Genomic DNA, 14,003 nt, shown 5'->3' with positions numbered 1-14,003 from the left:
GCTCAGCATACCGCGGTCAGAATCGAAGCAAAACTCCTGCTTCACAGCAAATTGTCTCCCCTGTGTGCGGGCTGTGGGCTCACCCACTGAGTGTGGGCCTCCGCACCCCCAGGAGGGACGGGTGGGAGCATGACGCGCCGAGCGGGGCCGCCCAGTGCACAGGCCCCGGCCTCCGCTCATGGCCGGGAGCCCGGAGGCCAGAGGCCGGAGGCCGGCAGGGTGCACTGCACAACCCGAGACAGACAGAAGCTCTCTGCTGCTGTGAATTATGTTTCCAGTGCAGGCGGCTGGTTATTCTTCAAGGAAGAACCATGAATAATAAAAGGTGGGATTAAAAAAAACGATGATTTAAATGATTCGCGAAGCCTTAAGGAGCTGTTCCACTTAAAGCAGAACGCGGTTTCTTGTAAGAGAGGCCTCGTCTTTCTTTTATACTCAGTTATGAGCAAGTAACCTTCAAACCTCCAGAGTGAATCGGAGCTGCAAAGAGGTCCAGGGGCTCTGGGTGTGGAGAAACCAGTGCATGAAGCCCCCCGCCCAGGGCCAGAGGCTGGGGGGACCCTGAGATGCGCACCCCATGGCTCAGCGGGCCTGGCCCCCTTCCCTGAAAGGCGTGACCAGTTGTCCAGGTGCCTCCTGCCGACTCGGCCACGTTAGCGCAGATGGCTGTGCGCGGGGCAGCAACTGTGACACCCGTTTTGTCACAGCAGCCAGCCTAGGGACGGTGAATGGGTGACAGCGCGAGGGGTGGGGAGGGGTCGCTGGTCAAACCCAACACGCTGGGACCTTACCTTCGGCCCTTGTCTTCCTGGGTAACCCGGTAACCCTGGGACGCCGAGTTTTCCCTGGGGAAACAGAGGAGGCGTGTCACCCGGCCAGCGCGGTACTTCTCAGAGCAGAGAGGCCGCCAGCGTGTGCCGGGGGCACCGGAGGAGGGTGCAGTTTCCGAGGGACCCCCGCCTGTCCTTCCGGGAGGGCATCTCCCGAAAATCCTTGCCTGGTCTGAAGCAAAGGCTCTGAGAAGAACGCGGACGGACATTGCTGCTGGAGCGACAGTGGGGGAAGCAAATGCCCAAATGAAAAGGAAGTGCTCATCCGCGAGGCATCGCTCAGTCCTTCTGTGAAAGGGCCCCAGCCTCAGGGCGGCGCGGGGCCTGGGCCACTGCGACCACGCACGCGGCGTGGGGCTGAGGGGTGCCGAGAGTGGGGGTGGGGACCAGGACGAGGGCGGGGCAGCCTTCTACAGGTGCGAGAGCTGCTGCTGGTGGGAGGACGGCGCCCGTGGCCGCCGGGCTCGGCCCCTAGCTTTGTGAGCAGCGGGGGAGGAGGAGGAGACTCTTCCAGGAGTGGACTTGGTGCCGAGAGTGCCCGGAGGACCAACGGGACGGGAATCGCTGTCAGGACTCACACCAGTCCCCACCTGGGGATCAGCCTGACGGGGTCACTGTCTGGATGCCCGTCCCTGGGAAGTGCTGGGTTCTGGGGTCACGTACCTTCTCCCCGGGGGGCCCCAGAGGGCCCGGGTCACCGTTCGGACCTCCACGGCCCTTGGGGCCTTCGGGGCCGTCTTCCCCTCTGGGACCAGGTGGGCCAATCTCCCCCTGCAGGTCAGAAAGAGAAGGTGAGGGGGACCCCCCAGTCTCCACCCCGCAGGACTGCCCCCACCACCTGGGAGTCGGGCCAGACCCCAGGCCTGGGTGCGCAGGGCTGCTAGCCTGCCACGCAGACAGAGCATCACTGTGTCACCGACAAGACCAGGGCTCTGCTGAGCGGCTGCCGCCCTCGAGGTGACACTCTCCTCTTCCTGACTGCCTTCTGCAAGCCGAGCTCCTCTTGGCTGAAGTCACTGGTGGCGGTCGCAGCTTTGAGCGGCCACTTCCCGGGAGAGCAGAACCGCCGTGCTCTGGGGGACCGCCTTCCTCCCCCGAGGCCCCAGCAGGGATCAGAGCTGACCATGAGGCCTGGTGGGGCCGCAGCCGGGGCATCACGGCACACAGGAGACTCACAAGGCCTAAACACCGCCTCAGTCAACCTCCGCTGTGACAGGAGGGAAGGCCGGGCCCAGAGAGGAGGCCTTGGGGGCGGGGCGGGGCAGCCGTGCCCCACCCCTGCCCTCTCTGCCGACTGACAGCCCTCCTCTGGTCACTGGGTTCCAGGAGCAGCTGCGGAACAGCCGTGCCACCCCCCCAGCAGAAACGTGCGCCCCTTAACCTTCCGCTCCGACCTGTCTGCGGGTCGAGCGCTCTGTCCCTAAGAGGCGCTTTTCTCGTTCAACAAACGAGCCCTTCCCACTTCCACTGAGCACTTGGGAAATGAGGGGCAGGAGCTCCTCCGGGGGAAGTCGAGACAGAGAACACTTGCCCCCCCAGCGACTGTGGGATGGCTTTCGAAAAGGCTCCCTCCTCAAACGGCCCCAGTGTGTGCATCGAGTGCTCAGAAAGAAAGGATAAAAGGGGCTTTCACCAGCCAAACAGAAGGAGGCCCCCGAGACGTGGGCGTCCTCACCGCAGAGAAAGTTCCAGAAAAGCTGCCTTTAGCAGCAACAAAACTGGGACACGGATCCCTCTCTTTTATTTATTTAGAGGCGCAGATCCCTTCTGCCTTTTCAGCGTGGGACAAAGCTCCACGTGTCTGCTTCTGGTATGTCCCGAAAAGGCGCCCGCAGACCTGCTCTGGGGGCACAATCAGGGCAGCGGCGCGACAAGCGGGTTCCAGCCACCAGCGTCCGTCCAGGTGCGCGAGCAGCTGCCGCCACAGCTGCACCCCCGGCGGTGCGGGAGTCTCTTTCCATCTCCCTGGCCTCCACCCCCAGTGCGCCGCGGCGGCAGGCGGCTGGCCCGCCAACCAGCTTCTCAAGTGTTCTGCGTCACCCCCCCCCACTTATATGGAAACACCGCCACCGGCTTCCTGCGGGGCGCCTGCTGCGTGGGCCCACCCCACCCTGCGCCAGCGCCCAGCAGCTCCTCTGGAGCCGAGAGAAATGTGCACTAAAGCAGCAACTCGGTGGTTGCGACTTCAGATAAGCCAGCAGGAGGTCCCAGAGCACGGGGCTGCGCGGGGTCTGAAACAGGAGCTGAGGGATGCTTGGGGGCCAGACGCTCCGAGGGCTGGGCAGGGACCCCAGGCCCCCAGGTGGCCCTGCCAGTGACCAGCTAGCGGCCTTGGGCAGGCTGCCACGCTCCCTGGGGAGGTGGGTCATTTCTGCAGCCCTTTCATCTCTCCCAGGCACCAGTCATCCTCTGTGAGCCAAAAGAATTTCTCCACAAACCAGGGTAGCAGCCAGGAAAAAAGAAAGCTCCCACTGAGCCACCCATGCAGGGAAGGACGGGGCAGGAGGGGCCAGGTGACCACAGCTGACTTTGTTAGCAGGAGCACACCACCAGAGGCCAGCCGCCCGGCTCACAACATGCCCACCTGCGGCCAGGGACCTCCAGGGGGCATCACCTCTGTTCTGGGAAGCTACCCGGTGGCCCCCGCCCCCGCGCAGGGCCTTCCACGCCGCAGTCCCCAAGCCCCCGTCGGCCCCGCCCCCGCCGGCCCACCCACCGCCCCGCCGGCCCCGCCCCGCGCCCCAGCCAGCTCCCCCCGCCCCGCCCCCCCACTCACCCGGTCACCCTTGATGCCCATGTCTCCTTTGAAGCCAGGAAAGCCGTCTTCACCCTACATGGGACCAAAGAGAGAACCTCAGCTCCCCCACCCAGAGCCTGACACGCTGGGCCTGGGCCGAGGGCTCTGCACGCCCGGGGTCCCGGGCCCTCGCGAGGCGCATTCCTGTGGACCCTGGCGTGCGTGGACGGACGCAGACGGCTGCAGCTCCGGCGGAGGCAGGGGCCGCGGCCCTGGCCGTCGGGACTCGCCGGGCTTGAGTGCAAGCTCTGCACGGCCCGGCCGGGCGGAGGCGGCTGAGAACCCGGCCTCCAGCCTCCGCTGCTCGGAGCAACTTTGCCTCGTCGCGCGCCCAGTAACGGATGACGCGCGAACGCTTGGGGAGGGGGAGCTGGACGGAAGAGCCCCCGAGAGGAGCCAGCCTGCTGTGGTGGCCTCGCAGCGTGAAGAGACGGGCACCGCCGGCCCGCTGGCCGGGCTGGGCCGGGGCCAAGCAGGCGGCCCGGGGCTCTGGGCCGCGCAGTCCCACGTTCCGTGGGGAAGCTGCACACGTTTGTGCTTTTTGTGAATTTGGGGATTCACAGTGTCAGTGGCCTGCGGTCACTTGTGTCCCCAGGCTGGACTTCCCCGGCCAGAAAACCAGAGAAAGACCCCCTCGGAGGCTTCGCACTGGCCGGCTCGGCTCCGGGGAGGGGCCCTGGCTCGTGCCAGCCTCTCAGCCTCCAGGCCCTGTGCTCTGACCTCTTCCAGCCGGGCCGGAAGCGTCAGGACCTGCCAGGAGCTCGGGGCAGCTTTCTGGGACGCTGTGAATTCGGTCCTCCCCAGCCAGCCGCCAGGTCCCTTGTCCTCATCCATGGCGCTCAGTGCCCACAGCTCATCGGCCATGGCCAAAACAAGGCCCAAGTCCAGGGAGATGGTTCCCCACCCCTGGCCCCTGGGACGGCCTCAGGCTGCCTTCTGCAGCCCCTTGGGGGCAGAACAGTAACCACAAACTGAGAGGCGTCCCCTTGGCAACCCAACCAGTATTCCCTCCAGCAGCCCAGTCTGCGGCTCAGGGACAATATGACGAGGTCAATGTGCAGGCCTGGGGCTCTGGGAAGCCACCTTCTGCAGGACAAAGGTCCTGGGATCCGTGGGACAGGAATTCAGGGATGCAGGGGCCTGCAAATAACCCTGCCAGGGGGACCACACCTGCTCTGAAGGGAGCGTGCTTGGCTCCAACCCCAAGGGGCTCCGTTTAGGAAGCAGCGTGCTCAAGGTGGATGTGCCCTCAGTCCCAGTGCTTCCGGGGTCCCCGGAACAAGGAGGGTCACTCAGAAGCTGGCTGGGGGGTCTGCCTTGCTCTGGACGCCCTCCAAAGGGAACCGAGACAGCGCCTGCTTTTTTTATAAAGCAGCAGCGGAGAGCAGAGACCGGGGCACAAAGACGGTCCAGCTTTGGTGTTCTCCTGGTCCGGTGTGGCCACTCTATGACAAATTCCACAGGGAAGGGTCCACGCCTGATACAGCTGGTGGTCCTGATGGCACCCAGGGTCCCTTTGCCCTCAGGGCCCTCCCTCCCCACTCTCCTGGGAAGAACCCTGAACAACTCAACGGACCTGTTCTCCAGCTGCCCTGTGAGTGGCTGGTGGGGAGGGAGCAAGGGCACCCTCTCTCCCTCTGATCTCTGCACAGAGTGGGGGCTGCACGCTGACCTGGGCCAGGGCCTTGGCCTCGGGTGGGGGGTGCAGAGCCCGAGACCCATGGCTCCCAGCGTCTGTCCTCCCCCACTCGGTGCTTGACTTCTACGAGTAGTCTGTCCCACAGGGTGGTACCCATCCCCTCAATAGCAGAGGTGGCACTGGCCTCAGCTGGTGTTAACAGAGAGCTGTCACCCATGGGGCCAGCAGGCATAACTCCACTCCGGGCTCAGCCCCTGCAGGAAGGAGGGACACTCACCTTCTCACCCTTGGTGCCCTTCAGACCTCGGATGCCATCTGCCCCCTGTGCAAACAGAGAGGAACGGTCAGCAGAGATAAATGCGAGCCTTGCCAGACACGGGCCTGGCCCCCGGCACCAAGGAAGGCTGAGCACCACGCCTAACCGTCTCCCCAGAGAAGCTCCCTCCCCGTGTCCCGGATCTCGGATCTCAGAGGGAGAGCTCTGTGGGCGTGCGGGGTGTCCCCCATGGACACGCTGCCCTCCTCGGGAAACGTCCCATCTCTCCCAGGCTTGGGGACTCGAGGCCTGAGCTCGGGCTCTGGAGTCGGGCAGACAGGTTCTGCGGCCTCTGACAGACTTCTGCTCACTTGGGAAGTGGGGGTGATGACCACCCTCTTCTTGTCATGGCTGGTGGGAGAGGAACACCTGCAAGGCCCTGGGGACGGTGGCTGGCACACAGCACGTGCTCCTGACAGCACCTTCCTTCTCCCTGATTATTGTTCACATGTGACGACACGGCACAGTGCTGTTAGTTACTACGGCACCGCACTGACCACCAGCACCGCCATCATTGCATCAGCTGCTCAGGACGGGCCTCAGCTCCCTGCTGACCGAGAACCATCGGGGCAGGACAAGCCGGTTCACCCCTGTGCGAGCGCCTGGCCCGGCCAGAGAGCGCCAGTCCCTGGGCAGGGGTTGACAGCACACCCCCCAGCTTCCCGCAGAGCCGCCCTGAGGATGCTTAAAGATCAGAGAAATCGCAGAGCACAGAGGGGCTCCTTTCTCAGAAGAAGGCAGGACTCCAGTGGTGGAAACCGAGGCCTCCCTCACCAAGGACCTCGGTCTCTGATGATGGCGGGGCCTCCTTCCTGCCTCCCCCCATCACCGCCCCTGCGGCCCATCAGGGTGCGGGCTCCGCCGACGTCTCCAAGTGCACAGGGGACAAGAACCTATTTCTCCAATGAAGATGGCGTTCAGCCCTGCTGCTCCCTCTGCCTTCTGTTTCCCTGCCTAACGGGATTGCTCGTGTCATGGGCAAATTTTAATCAGACCGACAGGGTAAGAGCATTCTCCGCCATCGTCTCGGAGCTGACACCGCTCCAGCTCACAGAAGCCGCGCCGTGCCCTTGGCCATGTATGGTGGCTGCAGGAGGCTCTCTGTGCTCCAGGAATTTGTGAAGTAAACACGCATGGCGCTCAGTACTCAGCCCTCCTGCTGAATCACCGCCATTGTAAGCTCTCTGGGCGGCGGGGAGGGCAAAGCCTGCATCAGGGAAGGCCGCCAGCCAAGGCTCCTGACCCGGGGCCCTTCTGTCCTTGACCTTGGGACATCCCAATGCGGGGAAATGGAAATCGGGGCCCCGTGGGTCAGGATGGGGCACTTGGTTAGGAATAACCAAGTCCGGGTTTGAGTCCTGACTGAGGCGTCAGTTTAAGGGCAATTTGGGGTAAGTCACTAAAAACCGAGGTCTTGGGTTTCCGCCCTCCACACCGCAGGGCAGCCGCGTGCCCCAGATGTGCAAAAACGCTTGAAAGTACAAAGGACCGGAAACCACGTAGGCGGGGGTTCAGGAGCAGACGGCTGCGCTCATGCCAACCCCCCGGGGTAAACTAGACGCTTTTATACACGCATGCTTACGTGAGCCTTCACGTCAATTTACAGTCGTTATAAAGGAAAGGGCCCCCTCTGGCTTTTCTGTGCGTGGCAAGTCGGAGGTTGAAGATCCTGAAACATCCCTGCCCGAGACAGAAGAGTGCTTCTGGGCACCCCCGGGCACCTCCCCTCCAGTGTAAACGTCTCGAGAGCAGCGTCACTGAGGACTCAGCTGCACAGCTCAAGGCACGCCCAGCTGGCGCGGGGGAGCAGACAGAGCTGTGTTTGGGACACTGCTCTGCCCATTAACGAGGTTCCAGGAGCCTCTCAACACAACTGCGAATAAAGGGGCACCTCCCACGAACTCCTCCAAGAACCCGGTCTGCTCGGCTGTGAGCGGGGGGGCAGACTCTCCGTCTGGATGTGCAACGGCCCAGAGGAAGCAAACGGTTCCCAACTTCCCGGGAAAGGGCACCAGCTCTTCGCCTGCTGCCTTGGAGGGACTCGGGGAGCAGCGGACGCTTGACCAGTGGTGACAATAAAGTAGCATGGGCAGAAGGGCGCCGCCCTGTCCTGCAGGCGGGCACCGTCACATCGCCCACGCGGTCCCACTGCCCTGGGGAGCGTCCCCAGCTCCACCGCAGTCCCTCCTGGCCCCACCGGCCCCTCCTGCACAGCTCAGGCCCACCGTCCAGGGACCCAACCTCCCATGCGTGGGGCTGGGAGGACAGGGCTGCTCCAGCTTGGGCAGGAGGGAGGTGGGAGCACAGAGCAAATCCTGGAAGTTGGCAGAGCCATGCCAGGCCCAAACTTGACTTCCAGGAAGACCCGAGGCTGTGAGAATCTCACCTTGACTCCGCGGGGACCAGGGTAGCCGATCGGGCCTTGGGGGCCGGGAGGACCCTGAAACCAGAGGGGGAAGTTGTTAGCCACATCTCAGGTGGACGGTGCAGGGTCAGATCCAGGCCATTCCTGGGTCCCTCCGGCCCAAGCCAGAAAACTGCCCGCCCCCAGCACCCGGAGTGGACGTTCCAGGTCGGACCGCAGAAGGAGCTGCGCTATGCCCAGCCCCCCGGGAAGGTGGGCCCACAGGTGGCTCGTGAAGACTGAGGACAGGGGAGGAACCTCCTCCTGAACGAGGTGTCCTGGAGCCGAGGGGCCCAGCTCCTGCCCATCCTGCCGGCGATGCCGGGGGTCGAGGCTGTGGCCAGCACCCACCTGGCTTCCCTTCTCTCCTGGAGGGCCTTCTTTGCCGGGGTGCCCCTGTCAGGAAAGAGAAGGCGGGTGTTAACCCACAGTCACCGAGGAAGCAAGCCTGCCCCTGCGGCCCCCCTGCAGCACCCCTCCTAAAACTGGGCATTTGAGCCGGTCTCTCCGGTCTCCTCCCCGCCCCTCCCCTAGCGCCTCGGTCACCCCCAGCCTGGGGCCCTGATGAGCCCTCCAGCCCCAACCCTCGGCTGCTTTATCTGTAAGATGGGGACCAGGCCAGGCCCCGGCAACGGCAGAGGGGAACGTGTTAGAGACCCACCAACGGGCTCTAGGCGCCCCGGGCACCAGTGCCGCCCAGGGCCCAGCCTGCCCTGGGGTGGTGGGGGGACGGGGACGAGGGGGTGTTTGTTGGCTCACGATCACCCGGCAAGTCCGAATCCAGGGTGGGAGCAGACCCGCCGGGCCCCAGCGCATCTCGGGTCTTTGTGCGGGTGCTTCAAGTCCCCCTCCCAGGCGACACAGGCAGGAGAGAGAAGTGGGGCAAGGGGGAACGCACACCCCACTCACAGACGCAGAGCTGAGCCCGGGGAACCGGCCGCGGCCCCCTGGTCACTGCCCCATCCACCCGGCCCCAACCAATTCCACTCTTAGCAACTTGACTTCTTCTGACTTCCTGACCCAGTCTGGTCACTAGGTTCAATGCCCTTGAGTTCATGAGCCAAACACAGATGATAAAAGCAGAAACATAAGCATTCGCTGTCTGGGAAAACAACTCCTCTGCCGAGGATTCCCGTAAAGAGAGGCCAGATGCCGGCAGGGTGGCGACCGTGGCCTGACTCTGCTCCCGACCCGCTGTGTGACCTTGGGTGTGTCACCTGCCCTCTCTGGGCCTCTAATGCCTCACTGTACAATGAGAGGGTGGGTTGGCTGCCCTTCGGCCTGATCGTTCAAAAGCTCTAGGACTCCACCTGCAGAGCACAGCAGCTTGGGGGAGGCCCGCGTCTCACCGAGTGGAATAGCTGATTTGTGTGCGTGCTTCTCAGTAGTCATTAGTCGTGGACTGGATTTGCTGCCGTGTCAAATAGCCTCTCGTAGTGGCAATGCGGGTGGGAGGGTAGAGAAGTCCCCCTGCAGGGTGGGGTGCCCTCAGGGAGCCCCCGAGCATAATCAGGCCCCGGTCGGAGCTTGCCTGCTGCCTGCGCCTGGAGGGGACACGTGGCCCGCCAGCTGCCTTCCCAGAAGGAGGCCATGGTGGGTGCCAGCACCCCACACTGGCAGGGCGGACCCCCCGTCAGTGCCCAGGAGAGGATCCTGACTCAGGGCGGCCGGGAGGGAGGGGAGTCCTGCCCACTCTGCCACGTGGGCTCTCTGTGGGCCTCTTATACTGTTTCCATCACCTAGAATTTTTCTCCTGAACGGAGGGGATGAGCAAGCCTCAGGGACACCCCGGGGGCTGATCCCTCCACGTGGACGTCCTCACTGCGTGGTGCAGACAACAGCAGGCCTGACCACCGCGTGGCGGGAGGGAGGGGAGAAGAAGGGCCAGTTCCCCGTCCGGACGGCTGCTGCCAAATCGAGGCCAAACCTCTCCAGATGCATTTAAGTTGTACAAACAGGGAGAGGAACTTTGCGGGGAGTGGGGAGCACAACGCCCACAGCCTCAGTGCTGGAGCAGAAAAAGACGGAAAGGAAATGGACCCAAGTAAGACGCCCCCCCGCGAGAGGCCAGTGTCCCCGCCCTCCACCTACCGCCTACCGGCTGGCTCTTCCCCAGGATTCGCTAATGAGCCTGGGTTTATGACGGAAAAGTAATAAAGCTTCAATTATTTATAGTTGATAATTTTCTGATTAAAAAAAGAATAGATGTTCGTGGGAGACAAATGGAAAAATAATACAGCTTAAATCTTTGCATTTGAAGTTTTTCTGATTAAAAAAGTAATACATGTTCACTGGAGACGATGAGATGAGTGGAGAGAAAATTAAAACCCTCCATCACCTCCCGGCTGGCGGCGCCGGTGGCGCCGGCAGGACGGCCCTCCGCCCGCCTGGCTTCGCGGAGCGCGTCGTGCCGCCCTGGCAGCGCAGGAGCATTTCGAATTTACTATTCTGTCCTGAGTGTTTTCTCACGTCACTCACTGTCTGTGGGAATCTGCTCCTTCCTGGCCCCGTAATATTCCCGGGAACCATGACTGTTGCCCAGCTCCTGCCGTGCGGGGCCGGGATGACTCAATGGCGCTTCCCAAAGCGTCCAGGCGGCGCTGAATCCCCTTGCCCTTCTTAAAGCCCTTGAAATCTAGCCTCCTTCCTTTCTTCAGCCCAAACAAAGAGCAAAACCAGACCAACACGAGGGGAAAAAACCCTCTCTCTAGGGCTGACCAACACTGCGCGGCCCCAGGGAGCGGACTCCACGTCTTCCTCTCCCTCCCGACTCCCCTAGGACCGGCACCCTGCCTCCCAGGCCGCGGCCCTTCTTTGTCTTCTGCTGTAAGCATCTTCAGTGTTGGCCCAGCTCGGCCACACTCACTCTGGGCTCTCAGATTCGTACGTGTGACAGTCGGGGGAAGAGAAATGGAGAATCTGTAAGGGGCACCTACTGGCTCGCGGCCAGGCTCCTCCTTCCCAACAGACTCTGAAAGGAAACTGGTGACTCTTCAGGGACCTCAGGGACGGGATCCAGGCTGAATCCCAGGGAGGTGGGGGCTGGGCGGGCACCCCTCCTTCCTGCAGAGCACCGCCAGCCCTGACCCCACGGCCCGCAGGAGACACCCCACTGGCCCTACGTCTTGCAGAAGAGGGACAGATCTCCGGGACACGGAGGCCCTATGACCTACTCAAAGGGCTCCCCCACGGGATGGGACCAGAGCTGGTTTCCATCTTGTTGCTGTTTCTCTTATTTCCTAATTTTCCATGACAAGACGCGTTATTTTATACTTAGAAAATGTAACTGGTGTAAATATAAGTGGAAGAAGGCGGCTGACGTGTTGCACAACAGTCATCTCTTTGTATCCAAGCTCCCAGAAGGTCCGGGAGACCGAGGCCCCCGCAGCAGTTCAAGCAGGAGGGTGACTGTCACCTGCCAGTTCATGGAAAGACAGGACAGCCGGTGACCCATGACCCCCAAGGCCTAAGCGTTCCCAGCCACGAAAATGGAAGCAGACCCTCCTAGGCCACACAGCCACCAGTCAGCTGTCGACACGTTCAACGTTCTCGCTTAGTTTTCAACAAGTTATTAAAACAGCAAAATAGCTGTGAGGAAATAATCAATTTAGCTCATGTCACCCTCTCTCTGGCATCGCCTTGGCGTCTCTAAAAATAACCAAAAGACAAAAAACCCGCCAGGAGCTCACACAGAGGGCGGCGGAGGTGCAGATCAGTGCATGCGTGGGCGCACCCCCCACCCCGGCGTTCGTCACTCCCGCCCCCGCCCTCCACGCCGCTTGGCCACAGAGTGGATCCGTCACCCACACCCTCCTTCTGGGACGGCACCTGCTTTGGCGCCACAGCTGTGGGCCCACACACAGCAAGCGCGCTGGTGACTCACACCCCTTCTCGGCGCGTGACCGCTAAAAATACATGCGGTGCTGGCGATACACACGGAGGCTGGGAGCCCCCCCAGCCCCCCGTGTAGTTACAAGCGTGAGGCTGGTTCCCATGCTGAACGCTGACAGATGACGCGAGTGCCTCCTCACGCAGGCACCACCCTGTGACTGAAATGCATCACGGAAGCGTGTCCAAAACCCAGCCATGACTGAGCAAGCAGGCTCCCGACCACAGCCATCTTCACCGACAGGGTCGCAGAGGGTGGATGGGGGCCGGGTGCGCGCGGGCATCTCGAGAGCAAGGGGCGGGTGTCTGGCCGGCTTCCCTGGGTGTAAGTGGGTGGGCAGGGGCACTCACCGGGGGTCCGTCAGCACCGGGCATTCCTGGGAGACCTGGCTTACCCAGGGGACCCTAGAACAAACCAGACACTCTGTGAGCAGACGCTGCGGGGGTCCCCTCGGCTACCCACCCTCTCTGCATGACCCCAGAGCTACTCTTCATCATTCCTGCTCAAAGAGCCTTTGCTGAAAAGGATGCTCAGAGGAACCCGCTCCCACTGGCTGTGAAGCTTCCTGCCGCCTGCGACACCCCAGGACGTGGGCCTCCACCCTTTGCCATTTCCAGAGCCTTCGGGCTTTGCTTTTGGAACAAAACCACCGCCAAGTGAAGACAGAAGTGGTTCTCAAACCCCGGGCGCTGCGATGGACTGAGGACCGCCCCGGGCAAGTCATTTTGCTGGTCCTCTGAGGTGCCGAGTTAATGGGGCACCTGGTGCCCTGGTGAGCCCCACGTCCTGCGAGAGCCCCCGGGGTCTGGTTCTCTCCTCAGCATTTGGACTTGGGGGTGACGAGGATGTACTTAGGGCTGCCAAATTTAGCAAAAACGAGACGAAGCGAAACAAAGAACAACAAAACGAGACGCCCAGTTCAATGTGAGTTTCTGACGAAGAACAGAGTTCAGATCTAACTGAGCACCCCTGTCTGCTCTTGTCTCTGAATCTGAAACCCCTAGACACAGCTAGAGAAGGAGGGCGGGAGGTGGGAGACGGGAGGGGTCCACAGACGTGCCCTTGGCGTGCCTGCTCAGTGAGCCGAGCAGCCCCACCTCTGGGGCAGGACAGATGCACAGCACGAGCTGGTGGGGACCAGCGCCCCAGGCCTGACACCCCAGGCCTCACGCTCCCAGGGGCGGGAGGCACCCTGCAGGCAGGTGGAGGCGCCCCATGCCCAGCTCAGCCCACCTACCTTTTCTCCGGGAGGACCGATTGCACCCTGGGGGCCTGGAAGACCCTGGGAGGGGAAAGAGTGACAGGAAAGGTCAGGGAACTGGTTGACTCAGAACCCCTCCCTGCCACCCATCCATCTTCCCCCAACCCTCCCCTCATCGGGGCGCTGACCCCTCCTGGCCGACTGGCTGCAGGGGGCAGTGCCCAGGGCACTGGACCACAGACCTGCACCTCCTGCGACATGGGAGCCTGCCCGACTCACTCACCTGGGCACCCGGATTACCCTGCTGTCCTGGGGGCCCGGGCTCCCCCTGGGGACCCTACAGGAAACACAAACAAGGCACTGAAGGGGGTTCTGAGGAACGACCAGAAAATGTTCTATTCAGCAGAAAATTCCCAGATCATCGTGGCGGGCCAGGTCTCCGGGGTCCTTAACAGACCCAGCCCAGAGCCCTCTCTCCCGGTGGGCGCGGTCACAGAGCACACTCACAGCCTTGCTGGGCATGGCGGGGAAAGTGTTCCCCTGCACGCCTGCGCTGGCCCGGGCAGGCTTCGGCCGCAGTGAGCACAACCACAGGCCGTCACACCTGGGGGCCTGCACCTCGCGGGGCCGGGGCTCGGGGTCTGCACCCTCCCCCACTTCCCATCTGGGTTTGGTGGCACTGATGCTCCCTCTCAGGGCTGGGGCCAAGCCCAGGGGAAACTGAGCACCATGCAGCTGGGGGCCAGGGCTCCAGACCCCTAGACTTACCACGTTGCCTTTCGGGCCTGGCTGGCCGTCCATTCCTGTCACACCCTGGGTGACGTTGAAACAAGAAAGACTGAGAATTAACAAAGCTCAACAGGAAAACCCCACTCAACACGGCGTGGCCCCTGCCCACAATGCCAGAAGGCAGCACGTCCTTTGGGG

The 14,003-nt window shown here is 62.6% G+C and overlaps 1 protein-coding gene across 4 annotated transcripts in view; it reads right to left on the bottom strand.

The window, feature by feature from the left end:
• The window catches only part of COL5A1 (collagen type V alpha 1 chain), a 143,373-nt gene that overhangs the window by 44,687 nt on the left and 84,683 nt on the right, over window positions 1–14,003 (bottom strand). For all 4 annotated transcript variants that reach the window (XR_004319580.1, XR_004319579.1, XM_032478890.1 and 1 more), the window contains exons 22-31: window positions 13,845–13,889; window positions 13,360–13,413; window positions 13,113–13,157; window positions 12,226–12,279; window positions 8,338–8,382; window positions 7,969–8,022; window positions 5,544–5,588; window positions 3,607–3,660; window positions 1,494–1,601; window positions 792–845 (exon numbers count right to left, since the gene is read on the bottom strand). Coding sequence is in view for 2 of the 4 variants with exons in the window: in XM_032478890.1 (XP_032334781.1) it covers window positions 792–845; window positions 1,494–1,601; window positions 3,607–3,660; window positions 5,544–5,588; window positions 7,969–8,022; window positions 8,338–8,382; window positions 12,226–12,279; window positions 13,113–13,157; window positions 13,360–13,413; window positions 13,845–13,889 (558 nt within the window). In the remaining 2 variants the exon portion in view is untranslated. The remainder of the gene's footprint in view (window positions 1–791; window positions 846–1,493; window positions 1,602–3,606; window positions 3,661–5,543; window positions 5,589–7,968; window positions 8,023–8,337; window positions 8,383–12,225; window positions 12,280–13,112; window positions 13,158–13,359; window positions 13,414–13,844; window positions 13,890–14,003) is intronic.

The sequence above is a fragment of the Camelus ferus genome, chromosome 4 (assembly GCF_009834535.1).
Source record: "Camelus ferus isolate YT-003-E chromosome 4, BCGSAC_Cfer_1.0, whole genome shotgun sequence".
NCBI classification, from domain to species: Eukaryota; Metazoa; Chordata; class Mammalia; order Artiodactyla; family Camelidae; genus Camelus; species Camelus ferus.
The sequence above is the reverse complement of the archived record's forward strand: the minus strand, read 5'-3'. Positions and strand labels throughout refer to the sequence as shown.